General features: G+C 48.2%; 1 protein-coding gene across 1 annotated transcript in view; it reads right to left on the bottom strand.

Moving 5' to 3' along the window:
- REC8 (REC8 meiotic recombination protein) overlaps nt 1-14123 on the bottom strand; it is a 37183-nt gene extending 23060 nt beyond the window's left edge. Inside the window, exons 1-9 of the mRNA XM_076054994.1 lie at nt 13702-14123; nt 10159-10227; nt 8868-9001; nt 7682-7757; nt 6930-7050; nt 6090-6144; nt 5191-5243; nt 4070-4160; nt 598-676 (exon numbers count right to left, since the gene is read on the bottom strand). Of these exons, the coding sequence (XP_075911109.1) occupies nt 598-676; nt 4070-4160; nt 5191-5243; nt 6090-6144; nt 6930-7050; nt 7682-7757; nt 8868-9001; nt 10159-10227; nt 13702-13754 (731 nt within the window). The 5' untranslated portion in view covers nt 13755-14123. The remainder of the gene's footprint in view (nt 1-597; nt 677-4069; nt 4161-5190; nt 5244-6089; nt 6145-6929; nt 7051-7681; nt 7758-8867; nt 9002-10158; nt 10228-13701) is intronic.
- Nucleotides 14124-24842: the final 10719 nt, after the last annotated feature.

The raw sequence follows: 24842 nt of genomic DNA, 5'->3' as shown, positions 1-24842 counted from the left end.
AGGTGCGTAAGTGATTGGGTGAGCGTGTGAACGAGTGGGTGAGTGGGACAGTGGGTGAGTGGGTGTGCGAGTGAGTGGGTGCTTGAGTGAGTGGGAGTGGGTATGTTAGTGGGACAGTGGGTGAGTAAGCGTGCGAGGGTGCATGAGTTAGTGGGAGTGGGTAGGTGGGTGAGTGAGTGGGTGAGTGAGTGAGTGGGTGAGTGTGTGAGTGGGTGTGCGAGTGAGGGAGTGAGTGAGTGGGTAGGTAGGTGAGTGTGGGGAGTGGTGGTGAAGCAGTTAGCGCACTGCGCCACAAACCTGGCCACCCGGGTTCGATTCCCGCTAATGGCAAACACCGGTGACGATTATCTGAACTGGTTCAGGGCCTCCCCTATGTCGACTCAGCCTCAAATGAGTACCTGGTGCGATGTGTAAACATCGTCACTAGGGAGACAAAGGCGGCCGGGCGTGGTGTTGGCCACCCACCCCCTCTTGTGCCGTGCCGGCCTTTATAGGTGCTCGCTAGCAGCACTTGCCCCTACAGTCTGTTAAGGCTACACGGGGGATCTTTGTCTCTGGGCGAGTGAGTGCCGGCCATTGTGTGGCTTCCGTGCCCACCTGGATGGATGTTGAGTGACGCCAGAATCTTCAAATGTTACATCCTTGCGTAAGTCCTCCTCATCCTCCTCCACCACAGCTACCAGATCATGATCATCGTCAATATCATCAATGTAAGTCATCAGCGTCATCATCATCATCAGCAGCAGCGTCATTCATAAAGCAGAATCAGTATAATTATTCGCCACATCATCAAGGATGTTTGTGTGTGCAGGCGCAGAGAGGAGTTGACACACGAGGGATGGATGACACACAACACAAACACCACACACATACATTCACAACACAGATATAATACATGCACACATCCCACACAATATACATGTACCACACCTTCACACACATATACCACACACACACACATATATACAGACATACACACAACACTCACAACACAAACACCACACACACAACACAAATATAACACGCACAACACAAACACCACACACAAACATTGACAACGCCCACCACTGCCATATGTATGTTGAACTTCTTTTGCACCGTACACAGCCAAACGTGCTAATCTGAGGTGCGGGGGAAAGACAACAAACTATGGGTCTCTATGTGAGTCTGTGGGTCTCTATGTGAGTCTATGGGTCTCTGTGTGATGAGTCTATGGGTCTCTATGTGAGTCTATGGGTCTCTGTGTGATGAGTCTATGGGTCTCTATGTGAGTCTATGGGTCTCTATGTGAGTCTGTGGGTCTCTGTGTGATGAGTCTATGGGTCTCTGTGTGGTGAGTCTATGGGTCTCTGTGTGATGAGTCTATGGGTCTCTATGTGAGTCTGTGGGTCTCTGTGTGTGAAGTCTATGGGTCTCTGTGTAATGAGTCTATGGGTCTCTGTGTAATGAGTCAATGGGTCTCTGTGTGATGAGTCTATGGGTCTCTATGTGAGTCTGTGTGTCTCTATGTGAGTCTATGTGTCTCTGTGTAATGAGTTTATGTGTCTCTGTGTGATGAGTCTATGGGTCTCTATGTGAGTCTATGGGCCTCTATGTGAGTCTATGGGTCTCTGTGTGATGAGTCTATGGGTCTCTGTGTAATGAGTCTATGGGTCTCTATGTGAGTCTATGTGTCTCTATGTGAGTCTATGTGTCTCTGTGTGATGAGTCTATGGGTCTCTGTGTGATGAGTCTATGGGTCTCTATGTGAGTCTATGGGTCTCTGTGTAATGAGTCTATGTGTCTCTATGTGATGAGTCTATGTGTCTCTATGTGAGTCTATGGGTCTCTGTGTGAGTATATGTGTCTCTATGTGATGAGTCTATGTGTCTCTATGTGATGAGTCTATGGGTCTCTGTGTGATGAGTCTATGGGTCTCTATGTGAGTCTATGGGTCTCTGTGTGATGAGTCTATGGGTCTCTATGTGAGTCTATGGGTCTCTGTGTGGTGATTCTATGGGTCTCTGTGTGGTGAGTCTATGGGTCTCTGTGTAATGAGTCTATGGGTCTCTGTGTAATGAGTCTCTGGGTCTCTGTGTAATTAGTCTATGGGTCTCTATGTGAGTCTATGGGTCTCTGTGTGATGAGTCTATGGGTCTCTGTGTGATGAGTCTATGGGTCTCTATGTGAGTCTATGGGTCTCTGTGTGGTAAGTCTATGGGTCTCTGTGTGATGAGTCTATGGGTCTCTGTGTGATGAGTCTATGGGTCTCTGTGTAATGAGTCTATGGGTCTCTGTGTATGAGTCTATGGGTCTCTATGTGAGTCTATGGGTCTCTGTGTGATGAGTCTATGGGTCTCTATGTGAGTCTATGGGTCTCTGTGTGGTGAGTCTATGGGTCTTTGTGTGGTGAGTCAATGGGTCTCTGTGTGGTGAGTCTATGGGTCTCTGTGTAATGAGTCTATGGGTCTCTGTGTAATGAGTCTATGGGTCTCTGTGTAATGAGTCTATGGGTCTCTATGTGAGTCTATGGGTCTCTGTGTAATGAGTCTATGGGTCTCTGTGTGATGAGTCTATGGGTCTATATGTGAGTCTATGGGTTTCTGTGTGGTAAGTCTATGGGTCTCTGTGTGATGAGTCTATGTGTCTCTGTGTGATGAGTCTATGGGTCTCTGTGTAATGAGTCTATGGGTCTCTGTGTAATGAGTCTATGGGTCTCTATGTGAGTCTATGGGTATCTGTGTAATGAGTCTATGGGTCTCTGTGTGATGAGTCTATGGGTCTCTGTGTGATGAGTCTATGGGTCTCTATGTGAGTCTATGGGTCTCTGTGTGATGAGTTTATGTGTCTCTGTGTGATGAGTCTATGGGTCTCTATGTGAGTCTATGGGTCTCTGTGTAATGAGTCTATGGGTCTCTATGTGAGTCTATGGGTCTCTGTGTAATGAGTCTATGGGTCTCTGTGTGATGAGTCTATGGGTCTCTGTGTGATGAGTCTATGGGTCTCTATGTGAGTCTATGGGTCTCTGTGTGATGAGTCTATGTGTCTCTGTGTAATGAGTCTATGGGTCTCTATGTGAGTCTATGGGTCTCTGTGTAATGAGTCTATGGGTCTCTGTGTGATGAGTCTATGGGTCTCTGTGTAATGAGTCTATGGGTCTCTGTGTGATGAGTCTCTGGGTCTCTGTGTGGTGAGTCTATGTGTCTCTGTGTGGTGAGTCTATGTGTCTCTGTGTGGTGAGTCTATGTGTCTCTGTGTGGTGAGTCTATGTGTCTCTGTGTGATGAGTCTATGTGTCTCTGTGTAATGAATCTATGTGTCTCTGTATGATGAGTCTATGGGTCTCTGTGTGATGAGTCTATGGGTCTCAATGTGAGTCTATGGGTCTCTGTGTGATGAGTTTATGTGTCTCTGTGTGATGAGTCTATGGGTCTCTGTGTAATGAGTCTATGCGTCTCTGTGTGATGAGTCTATGGGTCTCTGTGTGATGAGTCTATGGGTCTCTATGTGAGTCTATGGGTCTCTGTGTAATGAGTCTATGGGTCTCTGTGTGATGAGTCTATGGGTCTCTGTGTGGTGAGTCTATGTGTCTCTGTGTGGTGAGACTATGTGTCTCTGTGTGGTGAGTCTATGTGTCTCTGTGTGATGAGTCTATGTGTCTCTGTGTGATGAGTCCATGTGTCTCTGTGTGAATAGTCTATGGGTCTCTGTGTGATGAGTCTATGTGTCTCTGTGTGAATAGTCTATGGTCTCTGTGTGAGTCTATGCGTCTCTGTGTGATGAGTCTATGTGTCTCTGTGTGATGAGTCTATGTGTCTCTGTGTGATGAGTCTATGTGTCTCTGTGTGAATAGTCTATAGGTCTCTGTGTGATGAGTCTATATGTCTCTGTGTGAATAGTCTATGGTCTCTGTGTATGTTAAACTTCATTTGCACCGTACATAGCCAACCGTGCCTATTGGAGGTGCAGGGAAGCCACTTTGACCAACATCACCGCCAACCACCACCACCATCAGCATCACCACCATCAGCAGCGTTATCTAAGAGTTCTCGCCTAACGAGTATCCAGACGGGTTCCCACACGGTCGGTACCTTCGTGCGGAGCGAGAGGAGAGAGCAGGTGGGGAGATAGGTGTTGAATCTCTTGCGGGGACAGCTCAGGCAGGTCCGCTTGCTCTGCAAACTGCAACGAAAAACAAATTGAATATGGCGATGCCCCTTAACCATTCCCTACATTTATAGAGCCCCTGAGCTCAAGGTGCTTGTACATCAGGGACGTGCGGGCAGGGGAGGCAGAGCCTCATCTGATCTGTGTTATAAATGTCATTTCTGTACGATTCCAATCATTTTTATGGTCAAAATCGCCAAATTTGCGGAGGAAGAGACGAGAGGTGAGGCAGCGACGAGCTCAGCCTCCCCTCTGATTGCGCAACCCCTCAGTAACTGGATGGAGTGTGGGCAATAAGCACGTGCCTGTTACTGTCTCTCTGTATGTCACCAATGTAATGTTTGTAGACCCCTTCATTTCACGTCCTCGCCTTCCATACTCCAGGTATATTATCTCACGTATTATGTGTATAAAGATATTTAGGCTTGCTGTTCTCGTCATGAAACTGCATTGAGAAAGCACCAGGGGAGGCAGCGATCCCATCTGCCTCACCGAGGGGGACGTGCCTAACACGCCCCCCTCAGTGAGGCCACGCCCCCCCACAGTGAAGCCACGCCCCCCCCTCAGTGTGTGAATCTGGCTCTGACACTAGCCAGTGCCTCCCCAGCCATCGACCTCACCGCACGTAGGTATGTTGAACTTCTTTCGCACCGGACGTAGCCAATCGTGATAACTGGAGGTGCGGGGGAAGGACTGCAAACTAAACACAGAAGGCAGTACTCAACAAATTGAGTTTTCAATCGAGATTTGTGCTATGATAGGCCAGTACAGCACCTTTGTCTCCCCAGTGGCGATGTTTACTACACACCGCACCAGGTACTCGTATGAAGCTGAGTCGACCGAGGAAAGGCCCAGGACGGGTTCAGATCATCGTCAGTGGTGCGGTTGGCCGTGAGCGGGAATCAAACTCGGGTCGCCGGGTTCGTAGCGCAGTGTGCTAACTGCTACACCGCCGCTCACACACGCAGACGCACACACACACACACACGTGTTGTTTACAAATGTGTTGAGTTTCAAGTAGCAAATGATAATTTTATAAACTTACCATGCCTGCCTCTGGCACCAGAGACATTACATCTCTCATTGTAAATGGTGGCTCTGCACACGCACAAAGACAAAGATCCCCCGCGTATAGACTTAGCAGACTGTAGGGGCAAGTGCTGTTAGCAGGTAGCAGCTATGAAGGCCGGTACGGCACACGAGGGGGTGGGTGGCCAACACCACGCCCGGGAGCCTCTCTCCCCAGCGACGATGTTTACCACACACCGCTACACCCGGTACTCAATTGAGGCTGAGTCCACTTAGGAGAGGCCTACGACCAGTTCACATAATCGTCACACAAATAACACACATACACACATGCATGTTCAAAGTGACTTCCATGATTAACATTCATGCACAATGCATGGATTTGAACAAAAATGAGTTTATCAACTTCTTTTTTTCATAATTACAGGCATCATCTTTGAACATTCATCAATTATGATCTGTTGTCTCAATTCATCGATGGGCTCTTGGTCGAGTTTTGTGAGACTTGGTTCAAATGTGGCAGTGGAAAAACACCACCCAAACCACACTGGCTTTGTTCGAATGTGGCAGTGGAAAAACACTACCCGTACTGTGTTGGCTTAGCTCACATGTGGCAGTGGAAATATACCACCCATACCATGCTGGCTTGGCTCGGATGTGGCAGTGGAAAAACACCACCTGTACTGCGCTGGCTTGGCTCGGATTTGGCAGTGGAAAAACACCACCTGTCCCGCACTGGCTTGGCTCAGATGAGGCAGTGGAAAAACACCACCTGTACCGCACTGGCTTGGCTCAGATGAGGCAGTGGAAAAAACACCACCAGTACTGCGCTGGCTTGGCTCAGATTGTAGCAGTGAAAACTGATGTATTGGCAGCATTAACGCAGGCTAATGTGTTGGTGCATCTTGCATTTACCAGGCGATAGAGGAGAGCCAGATGGAGGTAGGGGACTCAACACATCTGCTTGAAACTGTGGGCAAAATCAAAGATCCCCTGTGTAGTCAACGCAAACGATGGGGCAAGTGCTGTTATCGAACTCCTGTGAAGGCCGGCACGACCCACACAGGCACTGCAGACGAGGGGGTGGGTGGTCAGCACCACGCCCTCGTGGTGATGTTTACACACCGCAACAGATGCTCGTTTTAGGCTGAGTCGACCTAGGGGTGGCCCGGGACCAGTTCGGATAATCGCTATCGCTGGTGTGACCCTGAGCGGGAATCGAAATTGGGTCTCTTGCTGGGTTCGTAGCGCAGCGTTGCTAACCGCACCATTCGCCACCAAGTGGCGGTGATGTCACCACAGCGCTTGTGCCAGGCTATGTGCACTTTGGCACACACAACCAAACAACCGCAGCCACCATTAGTCACTAAATTACATAACTAAGCCACTTTGTGCCAGGCTAGGTGCACGATGATAAAGACAAAGATCTCCCGTATAGCCCTAACATACTCTTTAGGCAAGTGCTGTTAGCTAGCGCCTTTGAAGGCTGGCACGGCACACGAGGGGGTGGGTGGCCAGCACCACGCCCGACCGCCTTTGTCTCCCCAGTGGCGATGTTTACTGCACTCTACACCAGGTACTCATTTGAGGCTGAGTCGACCTAGGGGAGGCCCAGGACCGGTTCAGACAATCGTCACCGGCGTCAGTCGTGAGCGGGAATCGAACCCGGGGTGGCCGTGTTCGTACTGCAGCGCGCTAACCGCTACGCTGGCGCTCCCCACACTGACACACACGCACGCAAACGCACGCGGGTACCTCGATTGGGTGGAGAGTTTCTGAGGCTGGGGATTGGAAGGTCATGACCCCGAACCAGGGGTCAGCAGCTCCCAGGGTCTCTTCCATGATGGCCAGCTGATCCGGAAGCGTCAGCCTCAGTCTAGCAGAGACAACGCGATGTTGATGGTTGACCGCATGGTGGTGATGGTGGTAATGTTGGAGATGGTAGTAATGGTCGTAGTGATGCTGGTTGTGATGGTGAAGATGGTGGTGATGATGGCGGTGGTGATGATTATGACGGCGGTGATGGTGGAGATGGTAATGATAGTAGTGGTAGTCGTGGCGTGATGGTGAGGATGGTGGTGACGATGGTAGTGATGATGGTGAAGATGGTGGTGACGATGGCAGTATTATGTGGTGGTGCTGCTGATGCCACTGCTTCTGGTGATGCGGCTGATGATGGATGCTGCTTCTGCTGCTGATGATTCTGCTGCTGCTGATGATTCTGATGCTGCTGCTGCTGATGATTCTGATGCTGCTGATGATGATTCTGATGCTGCTGCTGCTGCTGATGATTCTGATGCTGCTGCTGATGATTCTGATGCTGCTTCTGCTGCTGATGATTCTGATGCTGCTGCTGCTGATGATGATTCTGATGCTGCTTCTGCTGCTGATGATTCTGATGCTGCTGCTGATGATGATTCTGATGCTGCTGCTGATGATTCTGATGCTGCTGCTGCTGATTCTGATGCTGCTGCTGCTGATGATTCTGATGCTGCTGCTGCTGTCACCTCTCTGTCTCCTCCATGTCTATGCGAGCCACCGTCGCCGCTCTGTGCAACTTCTCCAGACATGAGCGCACGTCATCTGAGGGGGCGACACGCGTGGACGCAATGTGGCGCCACCTCGTCATCACCGTGCCACCTCATCACCGTGCCACCTCCTCACCGCGCCACCTCATCATCGTGCCACCTCCGTGTGCCCACCCCCGTGCGTCTGGAGACGCGGGCGTGCCAGACGCACGATGGTCTCCTTCCGTGTGTCCCCCGTGTGTCCCTGTACTTGTCCCTGTACTTGTCCCCGTGTCTCCACTATTTGTCCGCGTGTCCTTTCCACGTCCCACTCGCCCCCCCCCCCCCCCCCCCCGGTGTTCCCGATGTCTCACAATGTCCCACATTACTCATGCCGTGGTCTTCACATGCCCCTCTGTCTCCCTATACCTCCCTGTGTGTCTCTGTGCCCCACCCCCGTGTCTCCCTATACCTCACTGTGTGTCCCCGTGTCTCCCCGTGTCTCCCCGTCTCTCCGCTTGTCCCCCCGTGTCTCCCCATGTCTCCCCCTGTCTCCCCATGTCTCCCCATGTCTCCGCTTGTCCCCCCCATATCTCCCCATGTCTCCCCCTGTCTCCCCGTATCTCCCCATGTCTCCGCTTGTCCCCCCCATATCTCCCCATGCCTCCCCGTGTCTCCCCGCATCTCCCCGTGTCTCCCCATGTCTCCCCGTGTCTCCCCGTATCTCCCCCATGTCTCCGCTTGTCCCCCCCCGTATCTCCCCATGCCTCCCCGTGTCTCCCCGTATCTCCCCCATGTCTCCGCTTGTCCCCCCCCGTATCTCCCCGTGTCTCCCCATGCCTCCCCGTGTCTCCCCGCATCTCCCCGTGTCTCCGCTTGTCCCCCCGTGTCTCGCCATGCCTCCCCGTGTCTCCCCACATCTCCCCATGTCTCCCCATGTCTCCCCGTGTCTCCCCGTATCTCCCCGTGTCTCCGCTTGTCCCCCCCGCGTCTCCCCGTGTCTCCGCTTGTCCCCCCGTGTCTCCCCGCATCTCCCCGTGTCTCCCCATGTCTCCCCGCATCTCCCCATGTCTCCCCGTCTCTCCCCGCATCTCCCCGTGTCTCCGCTTGTCCCCCCCCGTGTCTCCCCGTGTCTCCGCTTGTCCCCCCGTGCGTCACCCGCCCGCCCCCGGTGCGTCTGTCTCACCGATGAGGTAGCTGCTCTGGCGAGAGAAAACGCACGCCAGGCCATACATGAGCTGAGCTGAGAGGTAGAGGGAGAACCGCCGCAGCTCACCCTTCTCCTTCACTCGCAGCATCACGTGATCCAGAACATCGTGACTGCAACAACATCATCATCATCACCACACAAACCATCAACACCATCATCACACTCACCATCATCAAAAACATCACACACACACCATCAACATCATCATCACAAACACCATCATCAACGTCATCACACACACCATCATCGTCATCACACACACCATCATCATCATCACACATACACCATCAGCATCATCACACACACCTTCATCACACATACACCATCGTCATCATCACACACACCATCATCACACATACACCATCAGCATTATCACACACACCATCATCACACATACACCATCAGCATTATCACACACACCATCATCACACATACACCATCAGCATTATCACACACACCATCATCACACATACACCATCAGCATTATCACACACACCTTCATCACACATACACCATCATCATCATCACACACACCATCATCACACATACACCATCAGCATTATCACACACACCATCATCACACATACACCATCAGCATTATCACACACACTATCATCACACATACACCATCAGCATTATCACACACACCTTCATCACACATACACCATCATCATCACACACACCATCATCACACATACACCATCTGCATTATCACACACACCATCATCACACATACACCATCAGCATTATCACACACACCATCATCACACACACACCATCAGCATTATCACACACACCATCATCACACATACAATATCAGCATTATCACACACACCATCATCACACATATACCATCAGCATTATCACACACACCATCATCACACATACACCATCAGCATTATCACACACACACCATCATCACACATACACCATCAGCATTATCACACACACCATCATCATCACACATACACCATCAGCATTATCACACACACCATCATCACACATACACCATCAGCATTATCACACACACCATCATCACACATACACCATCAGCATTATCACAGACACCATCATCACACATACACCATCAGCATTATCACACACACCATCATCACACACACACCGTCAACATCATCATCACAAACACCATCATCACACACGCACCGTCAACATCATCATCATCACAAACACCATCATCAACGTCATCACACACACCATCAGCATTACTCTCCAACACATACACATCACTGGATGGCCAGGCTCTCACCAGGACGCGTGGACGTTCACGACCAGCAATTCCCTTCTCGAGAGCTTCACTGCTTTGGTGGCGGCCAACCTGAAGCAATAACAACACAACGGTACGGTCCATTCTCCTATAAACGCGTCTTGTTTTCAATTTGCAATGACGAGAATGGTGAAGTATGGTCAACCAACACCCCCCCCCCCCCACTCTCTACCAATCCGCAATGACCAGAGTGGTGAAGTATGGTCAACCATCACCCCCCCCGACTCTCTACCAATCCGCAATGACCAGAGTGGTGAAGTATGGTCAACCATCACCCCCCACTCTCTACCAATCCGCATTGACCGGAGTGGTGAAGTATGGTCAACCATCACCCCCCCCCTACCAATCCGCATTGACCAGAGTGGTGAAGTATGGTCAACCATCACCCCCCCTACCAATCCGCAATGACCAGAGTGGTGAAGTATGGTCAACCAACACCCCCCCCCCCCCACTCTCTACCAATCCGCAATGACCAGAGTGGTGAAGTATGGTCAACCATCACCCCCCCCCCCCCACTCTCTACCAATCCGCAATGACCAGAGTGGTGAAGTATTGTCAACCAACACCCCCCCCCGACTCTCTACCAATCCGCAATGACCAGAGTGGTGAAGTATGGTCAACCATCACCCCCCACTCTCTACCAATCCGCATTGACCGGAGTGGTGAAGTATGGTCAACCATCACCCCCCCCCTACCAATCCGCATTGACCAGAGTGGTGAAGTATGGTCAACCATCACCCCCCCTACCAATCCGCAATGACCAGAGTGGTGAAGTATGGTCAACCATCACCCCCCCCCCCACTCTCTACCAATCCGCATTGACCAGAGTGGTGAAGTATGGTCAACCAACACCCCCCCCCCACTCTCTACCAATCCGCAATGACCAGAGTGGTGAAGCATGGTCAACCATCACCCCCCCCCCACTCTCTACCAATCCGCATTGACCAGAGTGGTGAAGTATGGTCAACCATCACCCCCCCCTCTCTACCAATCCGCATTGACCAGAGTGGTGAAGTATGGTCGACCATCACCCCCCTCTCTACCAATCCGCATTGACCAGAGTGGTGAAGTATGGTCAACCATCACCCCCCCCCACTCTCTACCAATCCGCATTGACCGGAGTGGTGAAGTATGGTCAACCATCACCCCCCCCTACCAATCCGCATTGACCGGAGTGGTGAAGTATGGTCAACCATCACCCCCCCCCTACCAATCCGCATTGACCAGAGTGGTGAAGTATGGTCAACCATCACCCCCCCTACCAATCCGCAATGACCAGAGTGGTGAAGTATGGTCAACCAATACCCCCCCCCCCACTCTCTACCAATCCGCATTGACCAGAGTGGTGAAGTATGGTCAACCATCACCCCCCCTCTCTACCAATCCGCATTGACCAGAGTGGTGAAGTATGGTCAACCATCACCCCCCCCTCTCTACCAATCCGCATTGACCAGAGTGGTGAAGTATGGTCGACCATCACCCCCCCCCCCCCACTCTCTACCAATCCGCATTGACCAGAGTGGTGAAGTATGGTCAACCATCACCCCCCCCCCCCCCTACCAATCCGCATTGACCAGAGTGGTGAAGTATGGTCAACCATCACCCCCCCTACCAATCCGCAATGACCAGAGTGGTGAAGTATGGTCAACCAATACCCCCCCCCCACTCTCTACCAATCCGCATTGACCAGAGTGGTGAAGTATGGTCAACCATCACCCCCCCCCCGTACTTTGATAACAAAAATCGATCAGTTAATAAATGTATTTATAAAAATGCGATAATGTATTGACTATTGTTTTGTACAATAATGATAATTTAATAGCTTGGTGCGAGTTATAAATTGTAATACTGTATAGGTTACGTGATATTAACTTTATATATAATAAACTGTGAGGTGAATGTTTGTTGATTGTTACCTGAGGGAAATTTTTCTAAAAAAATTAACGATATCAAATTCTCTGCTCACGAATGTTTGAGTAGTTAATAGTTGTGATAACATTAGGAATGGATACGAACATTGGTAACTTTATAAATGAATACATTAGCACGATGTATTATAAATCTATAAGTGATTAATTATTCATTATAGACCGTACTACTGTGCAAGTGTATCGTTATTAATACATTCTGTATATCATTTGTATGATTATATTATACAACTGTTTAATTGAAGGGTTATACTGGTGCTAATTAAATGATAAACGCAGAGATAATGCAAATGTATAATTGTATAATAGCAAGACTTTACTCGTTAACGTAAATATTCAACTATTCACTTAAATTTTACAAATAAACTCAACAAATATGAACAGCGATAACGTTTTAAATATACAAGGTACATTTTAACACGCGTAATATCAATACATTAATAACGTTTATAAAGTGAGGTAACATTAATACATTAATAACGTTTATAAAGTGAGGTAATATTAATACATTAATAACGTGACGTAATATTAATAACATTAATAACGTGAGGTAATATTAATAGATTAATAACATTAATAACGTGAAGTAATATGAATACATTAATAACATGTATAACGTGAGGTAATATTAATACATTAATAACGTGAGGTAATATGAATACATTAATAACATTAATAACGTGAGGTAATATTAATGCATTAATAACGTGAAGCAATATTAATAACATTAATAACGTGAGGTAATATTAATAGATTAATAACATTAATAACGTGAAGTAATATGAATACATTAATAACATTTATAACGTGAGGCAATATTAATACATTAATAACGTGAGATAATATGAATACATTAATAATATTAATAACGTGAGGTAATATTAATACATTAATAACGTGAAGTAATATTAATAACATTAATAACGTGAGGTAATATTAATAGATTAATAACATGAATGACGTCAAGTAATATGAATACATTAATAACATTTACAACGTGAGGTAATATTAATACATTAATAACGTGAGGTAATATGAATACATTAATAACATTAATAACGTGAGGTAATATTAATACATTAATAACGTGAAGTAATATTAATAACATTAATAACGTGAGGTAATATTAATAGATTAATAACATTAATAACGTGAATATGAATACATTAATAACATTTATAACGTGAGGTAATATTAATACATTAATAACGTGAGGTAATATGAATACATTAATAACATTAATAACGTGAGGTAATATTAATACATTAATAACGTGAGGTACTATTAATAAATTAATACCATTTATAACGTGAGGTAATATTAATAACTATGTAATGTAGAATAACAAATTAATATCATCATTGCGCTCTTCATCAATTGATTGACAGGTTAATGTATTTACAATATTTGAAAAATGTTTATCAATTATAATTAGTCGCTATCTTGTCGCTATCAGCAAGTTCATTAAAATTGTGAGGTAAAAGTTTTGATTTAAAGCTTTCGTGACTGCAGTAATTCATATTCTTAGTTCTTTCGGTAAAGTCACGTTGAAGGGAAACAACAAATATAGGTAAATATAGGTAAAAGTTTGTTTTACCAAATCGTCGCAAACTTCCCTCGCCTCCTCAACACCTCTGGGTAATAGAACATGTTTGATTTTCCCTCAAAATCGCTCTTAGTTAATACAAATAATTATCTCTCGATGTTTAGCGCCCTTTAAAAGAGAAAGACTTTACATCTGTGGCCACGCCAACGCTTCCACCGCTCTGCACTGGCCAACCTAGCTTTAACATAATATATGCGGTCGCCGCGATTACGTCACGGGGCACTCATCTATTTAACATAATGTGGTCGCCGCGATATACGTCACGGGGCACTCATCTATTTAACATAATGTGGTCGCCGCGATTACGTCACGGGGCACTCCTCTATTTAACATAATATATGCGGTCACCGCGATTACGTCACGGAGCACTCCTCTCTTTAACATAATATATGCGGTCGCCGCGTTCACGTCACGGGGCACTCATCTATTTAACATAATATATGCGGTCGCCGCGATAACGTCAGATCGCATGAACATTAACGTAGTCTATGGGTCCAAACGCTTTGGTTCTATTCGGTAAAGTCACGTATAAGTATAAAACAACAAAATATAATAAAAAAAATTCACGACGTTTCGGCCACAACGCAAGCGGCCTTCACCAGGTGAAGGGACCAGACTGTCTCGAGGAGAGCGCTGGAGTGAAACACAGCCAAGCTCAGACCGCGACCTTTAAGCTGTGTGAGAGGAATCAAGGTGCCTTGCCAAAGGAATTAGCATGAAAATTAGCATTCAATTGGCGGACTTAGAATGATGGACGGTGTAGAGGTGGTGAACAAGTGCAGACCGGCGAGGGGGGAAGGAGGAGTTTACATATTGATGAAAAAATATACTGTACCATTGAAAATTAGTTTAATGTTTGGTTCGATTTAGAACATCTTTCCAATGGTTGCTTAATTTGAAACCATCCTCTCGGTTGAAATTGTGTCTGTGTTTGTAGATCTGAATTGCCTCGTGAACAAATCTCTGATAAAAACCCGTGGGTTTGCAAAGAACCTTGGCATCGGAGAAAATTATATCGTGATCACCCACAGCGTTGTAACAGTGATCAGCCACGGCAGAATAATTCGTTCCGCTTTGTCTCCCCGATATAGCAATCACCACAAGTGCAGCTCAATTTGTAAACACCGGGGTACTGTAAGTCAGGAATGACATCCTTCACGGAAGGGATCAGGTCACAATCAAAACCATCACGCTACCATATATAGCAGGCGTTACTAAAAAGATCTCCAAAATTCTAAACAAACACAAGATCCGGGTCCGGTTCAATACAGTACACAAAATTCGTGATCTGATCCCTTCTGTGAAGGATGTTGTTCCTGACTTACAGTACCCCGGGGTTTACAAATTGAGTTGTACCTGCGGTGATTGCTACATCGGGGAGACAAAGCGACATGTCTCTGACCGAATTCGCGAGCACAAATCAGATTTGAAACACGGCAGAACGAATTCTTCTGCCGTGGCTGATCACTGTTACAACACTGTGGGTGATCACGATATAATTTTCTCCGATGCCAAGGTTCTTTGCAAACCCACGGGCTTTTATCAGAGATTTGTTCACGAGGCAATTCAGATCTACAAACACAGACACAATTTCAACCGAGAGGATGGTTTCAAATTAAGCAACCATTGGAAAGATGTTCTGAATCGAACCAAACATTAAACTAAAAAAAAGTAATAATAATAACAGAATAAAATTATCACGTCGTTTCGGCCACAACACAAGTAGCCTTCCTCAGGTGAAGAAACAGGACTCTCCGGAAGACGCCGCTTGAGTGACCACTTTTTTCAAATGTTCTTGTTGTGGTTTTCACACCTGATGATGATTGCTTGTGTTGCAGTCGAAACGTCGTGAGAATTGTATTGTTTTATACTTTTATTATTTTATTGTTTCCCTTCTACGGGTGTGGTTTTCACACCTGATGATGATTGCTTGTGTTGCAGTCGAAACGTGAGAATTTTATTGTTTATATTTTTATTATTTTATTGTTTCCCTTCTACGGGTGTGGTTTTCACACCTGATGATGATTACTTGTGTTGCAGTCGAAACGTCGTGAGAATTTTATTGTTTTATATTTTTATTATTTTATTGTTTCCCTTCTACGGGTGTGGTTTTCACACCTGATGATGATTGATTGTGTTGCAGTCGAAACGTCGTGAGAATTTTATTGTTTTATATTTTTATTATTTTATTGTTTCCCTTCTACGGGTGTGGTTTTCACACCTGATGATGATTGCTTGTGTTGCAGTCGAAACGTCGTGAGAATTTCATTGTTTTATATTTTTATTATTTTATTGTTTCCCTTCTACGGGTGTGGTTTTCACACCTGATGATGATTGCTTGTGTTGCAGTCGAAACGGCGTGAGAATTTTATTGTTTTATATTTTTATTATTTTATTGTTTCCCTTCTACGGGTGTGGTTTTCACACCTGATGATGATTGATTGTGTTGCAGTCGAAACGTCGTGAGAATTTAACTGTTTTATACTTTTATTATTTTATTGTTTACATTCTACGTGGTGGCGACTTTACCGAAAGAACCAAGTATTTACACGGTATATTACGTCGCCGCTATTACGTCACGGGCGGCGAATCTTATTAGCATTACATTTACAGTCGCCGCGATGTCGTCACGAAACAACATTAACACAATATATACGCGATCGATATGATAACGCGTAAGGGCCGTGATGACGTCGCGAGCGGCGAGGGCCAATCGAAAGCGAGCACAAATTCAAATTCGCCCTCGTAATTATATGCAGCCGTTGGCCAACCCGTTCACCAATCGGATGCGTCGGTGGTATGGGCGAGGGGGGAGGGGGCAAAGGGAGGGTGGGGGCAAATGGGGGGGGGGCGGGTTTGGGGGGATGAGTCACGTGACCCCCCCCGCCTTGTGACCAGAATGGTGAAGTATGGTCAAAAACAGAATCAGATGGCACTGGGTCAGAAAGTTACAACAATAAAAACAATACTCACAAACACGACAGCAGTGCAAAGTACAGGAAAGGTAAACTAATCACTTGAAAATAAGAATTTAAGTTGTTAATATATTTCAAACTTAGAGACCCACAGAGACCCACAAAGACCCATACAGAGACACCCACAGACACCCACAGAGACTCACAGACACCCATACAGAGACACCCACAGAGACCCACAGAGACTCATAGACACCCATACAGGGACACCCACAGAGACTCACAGACACCCATACAGAGACACCCACAGAGACCCACAGAGACTCACAGACACCCATACAGATACACCCACAGAGACTCACAGACACCCATACAGAGACACCCACAGAGACCCACAGAGACTCACAGACACCCATACAGAGACACCCACAGAGACTCACAGACACCCATACAGAGACACCCACAGAGACCCACAGAGACTCACAGACACCCATACAGAGACACCCACAGAGACTCATAGACACCCATACAGAGACACCCACAGAGACCCACAGACACCCATACAGAGACACCCACAGACACCCATACATAGACACCCACAGACACCCATACAGAGACACCCACAGAGACTCACAGACACCCATACAGAGACACCCACAGAGACCCACAGAGACTCACAGACACCCATACAGAGACACCCACAGAGACTCATAGACACCCATACAGAGACACCCACAGAGACCCACAGACACCCATACAGAGACACCCACAGAGACCCACAGAGACTCACAGACACCCATACAGAGACACCCACAGAGACCCACAGACACCCATACAGAGACACCCATAGACACCCACAGAGACCCTTAGACACCCATACAGAGACACCCACAGAGACTCATAGACACCCATACAGAGACACTCACAGAGACCCATAGACACCCATACAGAGACACCCACAGAGACCCATAGACACCCATACAGAGACCCACAGAGACTCACAGAGACTCACAGACACCCATACAGAGACACCCACAGAGACCCACAGACACCCATACAGAGACACCCATAGACACCCACAGAGACCCATACAGAGACACCCATACAGAGACACCCACAGAGATCCACAGACACCCATACATAGACACCCACAGACACCCATACAGAGACACCCACAGAGACCCACAGACACCCATACAGAGACACCCACAGAGACCCACAGACACCCACAGAGACCCATACATAGACACCCACAGAGACCCACAGACACCCACAGAGACCCACAGAGACCCACAGACACCCATACATAGACACCCACAGAGACCCATACAGAGACACCCACAGAGACCCACAGACACCCATACAGAGACACCCACAGAGACCCACAGACACCCACAGAGACCCATACATAGACACCCACAGAGACCCACAGACACCCACAGAGACCCACAGAGACCCACAGACACCCATACATAGACACCCACAGAGACCCACAGAGACCCATACAGAGACACCCACAGAGACCCACAGAGACCCATACATAGACACCCACAGAGACCCACAGACACCCACAGACACCCACAGAGACCCACAGACACCCATACATAGACACCCACAGAGACCCATACAGAGACACCCATACAGAGACACCCACAGAGACCCATAGACACCTATACAGAGACACCCACAGAGACCCACAGAGACCCATAGACACTCACACAGAGACGCTCACAGAGACCCATAGAGACCCATAGACACCCATACATAGACACCCACAGAGACCCATAGACACCCATACACAGACACCCACAGAGACCCATAGAGACCCATAGACACCCATACATAGACACCCACAGAGACCCATAGACACCTATACATAGACACCCACAGAGACCCATAGACACCCATACATAGACACCCACAGAGACCCATAGACACCCATACATAGACACCCACAGAGACCCACAGACACCTATACAAAGACACCCACACAGAGACACCCACAGAGACCCACAGACACCCATACAAAGACACCCACAGAGACCCACAGACACCCATACAAACACACCCACAGAGACCCACAGAGACTCACAGACATCCACAGAGACACCCACAGACACCCACAGAGACGCACAGACACCCATACAGAGACCCACAGACACCCACAGAGACCCACAGAGACCCATACATAGACACCCACAGAGACCCATAGACACCCACAGACACCCATACAGAGACACCCATACAGAGACCCACAGAGACCCACAGACACCCACACAGAGACACCCACAGAGACCCACAGACACCAATACAAAGACACCCACAGAGACCCACAGACACCCACAGAGACCCACAGAGACTCACAGACACCCACAGAGACCCACAGACACCCATAGACACCCATACAGAGACACCCACATAGACCCACAGAGACTCACAGACACGTACTCATAAAAACTCATGCTATTTTATTTTCCAGGTCAGGTCCACTGAGCGATTAACTTATCTTTCAGAAGGGACCTGGCTATCGCAAATGATAGATCAACGAAGTGGCTTATCATCATCATCATCAGCACGTGGGCATTGATAGCAGGAGCCAAATCCTCTGAAGGCGTGGTGGTGCTGATTCTGAATGTGGAGGGAAAAATTCAGAGGACGCGGAGAAAAATCCACGCAGTGACCACCACGCGGAGAGAGACGCAGACTCCACATAGACCTCCTGTACACCAGGCGAGGTAGTCAACATCTCCTAGTCACCGTGATGATGATGAGAGAGAGACGCAGACTCCACATAGACCTCCTGTAGACCAGGCGAGGTAGTCAACATCTCATAGCCACTGTGATGATGATGATGATGATGAGAGAGACGTAGACTCCACATAGACCTCCTGTAGACCAGGCGAGGTAGTCAAGATCTCCTAGCCACCGTGATGATGATGAGAGAGAGATGCAGACTCCACATAGACCTCCTGTAGACCAGGCGAGGTAGTCAACATCTCATAGCCACTGTGATGATGATGATGATGAGAGAGAGACGTAGACTCCACATATACCTCCTGTAGACCAGGCGAGGTAGTTAACATCTCATAGCCACCGTGCTGATGATGAGAGAGAGACACAGACTCCACATAGACCTCCTGTGTACCAGGCGAGGTAGTCAACATCTCATAGCCACTGTGATGATGATGAGAGAGAGACACAGACTCCACATAGACCTCCTGTAGACCAGGCGGGGTAGTCAACATCTCATAGCCACCGTGATGGTGATGAGAGAGACACAGACTCCACATAGACCTCCTGTATACCAAGCGAGGTAGTCAACATCTCATAGCCACTGTGATGATGATGAGAGATAGACACAGACTCCACATAGACCTCCTGTAGACCAGGCGAGGTAGTCAACATCTCCTAGCCACTGTGATGATGATGAGAGAGACGCAGACTCCACATAGACCTCCTGTATACCAGGCGAGGTAGTCAACATCTCCTAGCCACTGTGATGATGATGAGAGAGACGCAGACTCCACATAGACCTCCTTTTTTACCAGGCGAGGTAGTCAACATCTCATAGCCACCGTGATGGTGATGAGAGAGACACAGACTCCACATAGACCTCCTGTATACCAAGCGAGGTAGTCAACATCTCATAGCCACTGTGATGATGATGAGAGATAGACACAGACTCCACATATACCTCCTGTAGACCAGGCGAGGTAGTCAACATCTCCTAGCCACTGTGATGATGATGAGAGAGACGCAGACTCCACATAGACCTCCTGTATACCAGGCGAGGTAGTCAACATCTCCTAGCCACTGTGATGATGATGAGAGAGACGCAGACTCCACATAGACCTCCTTTTTTACCAGGCGAGGTAGTCAACATCTCATAGCCACCGTGATGATGATGAGAGAGACGCAGACTCCACACAGACCTCCTGTAGACCAGGCGAGGTAGTCAACATCTCATAGCCACCGTGATGATGATGAGAGAGAGACGCAGACTCCACATAGACCTCCTGTAGTCCAGGTGAGGTAGTCAACATCTCCTAGCCACCGTGATGATGATGATGATGAGAGAGACGCAGACTCCACATAGACCTCCTGTAGACCAGGCGAGGTAGTCAACATCTCCTAGCCACCGTGATGATGATGATGAGAGAGAGACACAGACTCCACATAGACCTCCTGTATACCGGGCGAGGTAGTCAACATCTCATAGACACCGTGATGATGATGAGAGAGACGCAGACTCCACATAGACCTCCTGTGTACCAGGCGAGGTAGTAAACATCTCATAGCCACCGTGCTGATGATGAGAGAGAGACAGACTCCACATAGACCTCCTGTGTACCAGGCGAGGTAGTCAACATCTCCTAGCCACTGTGATGATGATGAGAGAGAGAGACACAGACTCCACATAGACCTCCTGTGTACCAGGTGAGGTAGTTAACATCTCATAGCCACCGTGGTGATGAGAGAGAGAGACACACACTCCACATAGACCTCCTGTGTACCAGGCGAGGTACTTAACATCTCATAGCCACCGTGATGATGATGAGAAAGAGACACAGACTCCACATAGACCTCCTGTAGACCAGGCGAGGTAGGCAACATCTCCTAGCCACCGTGGTGATGATGATGAGAGAGACGCAGACTCCACATAGACCTCCTGTAGACCAAGCGAGGTAGTCAACATCTCCTAGCCACTGTGATGATAATGAGAGAGACACAGACTCCACATAGACCTCCTGTAGACCGGGCGAGGTAGTCAACATCTCATAGCCACTGTGATGATGATGATGAGAGAGAGACGCAGACTCCACATAGACCTCCTGTAGACCAGGCGGGGTAGTCAACATCTCATAGCCACCGTGATGGTGATGAGAGAGACACAGACTCCACATAGACCTCCTGTATACCAAGCGAGGTAGTCAACATCTCATAGCCACTGTGATGATGATGAGAGATAGACACAGACTCCACATAGACCTCCTGTAGACCAGGCGAGGTAGTCAACATCTCCTAGCCACTGTGATGATGATGAGAGAGACGCAGACTCCACATAGACCTCCTGTATACCAGGCGAGGTAGTCAACATCTCCTAGCCACTGTGATGATGATGAGAGAGACGCAGACTCCACATAGACCTCCTTTTTTACCAGGCGAGGTAGTCAACATCTCATAGCCACCGTGATGGTGATGAGAGAGACACAGACTCCACATAGACCTCCTGTATACCAAGCGAGGTAGTCAACATCTCATAGCCACTGTGATGATGATGAGAGATAGACACAGACTCCACATATACCTCCTGTAGACCAGGCGAGGTAGTCAACATCTCCTAGCCACTGTGATGATGATGAGAGAGACGCAGACTCCACATAGACCTCCTGTATACCAGGCGAGGTAGTCAACATCTCCTAGCCACTGTGATGATGATGAGAGAGACGCAGACTCCACATAGACCTCCTTTTTTACCAGGCGAGGTAGTCAACATCTCATAGCCACCGTGATGATGATGAGAGAGACGCAGACTCCACACAGACCTCCTGTAGACCAGGCGAGGTAGTCAACATCTCATAGCCACCGTGATGATGATGAGAGAGAGACGCAGACTCCACATAGACCTCCTGTAGACCAGGTGAGGTAGTCAACATCTCCTAGCCACCGTGATGATGATGATGATGAGAGAGACGCAGACTCCACATAGACCTCCTGTAGACCAGGCGAGGTAGTCAACATCTCCTAGCCACCGTGATGATGATGATGAGAGAGAGACACAGACTCCACATAGACCTCCTGTATACCGGGCGAGGTAGTCAACATCTCATAGACACCGTGATGATGATGAGAGAGACGCAGACTCCACATAGACCTCCTGTGTACCAGGCGAGGTAGTAAACATCTCATAGCCACCGTGCTGATGATGAGAGAGAGACAGACTCCACATAGACCTCCTGTGTACCAGGCGAGGTAGTCAACATCTCCTAGCCACTGTGATGATGATGAGAGAGAGAGACACAGACTCCACATAGACCTCCTGTGTACCAGGTGAGGTAGTTAACATCTCATAGCCACCGTGGTGATGAGAGAGAGAGACACACACTCCACATAGACCTCCTGTGTACCAGGCGAGGTACTTAACATCTCATAGCCACCGTGATGATGATGAGAAAGAGACACAGACTCCACATAGACCTCCTGTAGACCAGGCGAGGTAGGCAACATCTCCTAGCCACCGTGGTGATGATGATGAGAGAGACGCAGACTCCACATAGACCTCCTGTAGACCAAGCGAGGTAGTCAACATCTCCTAGCCACTGTGATGATAATGAGAGAGACACAGACTCCACATAGACCTCCTGTAGACCGGGCGAGGTAGTCAACATCTCATAGCCACTGTGATGATGATGATGAGAGAGAGACGCAGACTCCACATAGACCTCCTGTAGACCAGGCGGGGTAGTCAACATCTCATAGCCACCGTGATGGTGATGAGAGAGACACAGACTCCACATAGACCTCCTGTATACCAAGCGAGGTAGTCAACATCTCATAGCCACTGTGATGATGATGAGAGATAGACACAGACTCCACATAGACCTCCTGTAGACCAGGCGAGGTAGTCAACATCTCCTAGCCACTGTGATGATGATGAGAGAGACGCAGACTCCACATAGACCTCCTGTATACCAGGCGAGGTAGTCAACATCTCCTAGCCACTGTGATGATGATGAGAGAGACGCAGACTCCACATAGACCTCCTTTTTTACCAGGCGAGGTAGTCAACATCTCATAGCCACCGTGATGGTGATGAGAGAGACACAGACTCCACATAGACCTCCTGTATACCAAGCGAGGTAGTCAACATCTCATAGCCACTGTGATGATGATGAGAGATAGACACAGACTCCACATAGACCTCCTGTAGACCAGGCGAGGTAGTCAACATCTCCTAGCCACTGTGATGATGATGAGAGAGACGCAGACTCCACATAGACCTCCTGTATACCAGGCGAGGTAGTCAACATCTCCTAGCCACTGTGATGATGAGAGAGACGCAGACTCCACATAGACCTCCTTTTTTACCAGGCGAGGTAGTCAACATCTCATAGCCACCGTGATGATGATGAGAGAGACGCAGACTCCACACAGACCTCCTGTAGACCAGGCGAGGTAGTCAACATCTCATAGCCACCGTGATGATGATGAGAGAGAGACGCAGACTCCACATAGACCTCCTGTAGACCAGGTGAGGTAGTCAACATCTCCTAGCCACCGTGATGATGATGATGATGAGAGAGACGCAGACTCCACATAGACCTCCTGTAGACCAGGCGAGGTAGTCAACATCTCCTAGCCACCGTGATGATGATGATGAGAGAGAGACACAGACTCCACATAGACCTCCTGTATACCGGGCGAGGTAGTCAACATCTCATAGACACCGTGATGATGATGAGAGAGACGCAGACTCCACATAGACCTCCTGTGTACCAGGCGAGGTAGTAAACATCTCATAGCCACCGTGCTGATGATGAGAGAGAGACAGACTCCACATAGACCTCCTGTGTACCAGGCGAGGTAGTCAACATCTCCTAGCCACTGTGATGATGATGAGAGAGAGAGACACAGACTCCACATAGACTTCCTGTGTACCAGGTGAGGTAGTTAACATCTCATAGCCACCGTGGTGATGAGAGAGAGAGACACACACTCCACATAGACCTCCTGTGTACCAGGCGAGGTACTTAACATCTCATAGCCACCGTGATGATGATGAGAAAGAGACACAGACTCCACATAGACCTCCTGTAGACCAGGCGAGGTAGGCAACATCTCCTAGCCACCGTGGTGATGATGATGAGAGAGACGCAGACTCCACATAGACCTCCTGTAGACCAAGCGAGGTAGTCAACATCTCCTAGCCACTGTGATGATAATGAGAGAGACACAGACTCCACATAGACCTCCTGTAGACCGGGCGAGGTAGTCAACATCTCATAGCCACTGTGATGATGATGATGAGAGAGAGACGCAGACTCCACATAGACCTCCTGTAGACCAGGCGAGGTAGTCAACATCTCATAGCCACTGTGATGATGAGAGAGACAAAGACTCCACATAGACCTCCTGTAGACCAGGCGAGGTAGTCAACACCTCATAGCCACCGTGGTGATGATGAGAGAGAGAGAGAGACGCAGACTCCACATAGAC

This window comes from Petromyzon marinus, chromosome 69, assembly GCF_048934315.1.
Source record: "Petromyzon marinus isolate PM22_M1 ecotype Great Lakes invasive population chromosome 69, UKy_Petmar_22M1.pri1.0, whole genome shotgun sequence".
In the NCBI taxonomy this organism is placed as follows: Eukaryota; Metazoa; Chordata; class Hyperoartia; order Petromyzontiformes; family Petromyzontidae; genus Petromyzon; species Petromyzon marinus.
The sequence above is the reverse complement of the archived record's forward strand: the minus strand, read 5'-3'. Positions and strand labels throughout refer to the sequence as shown.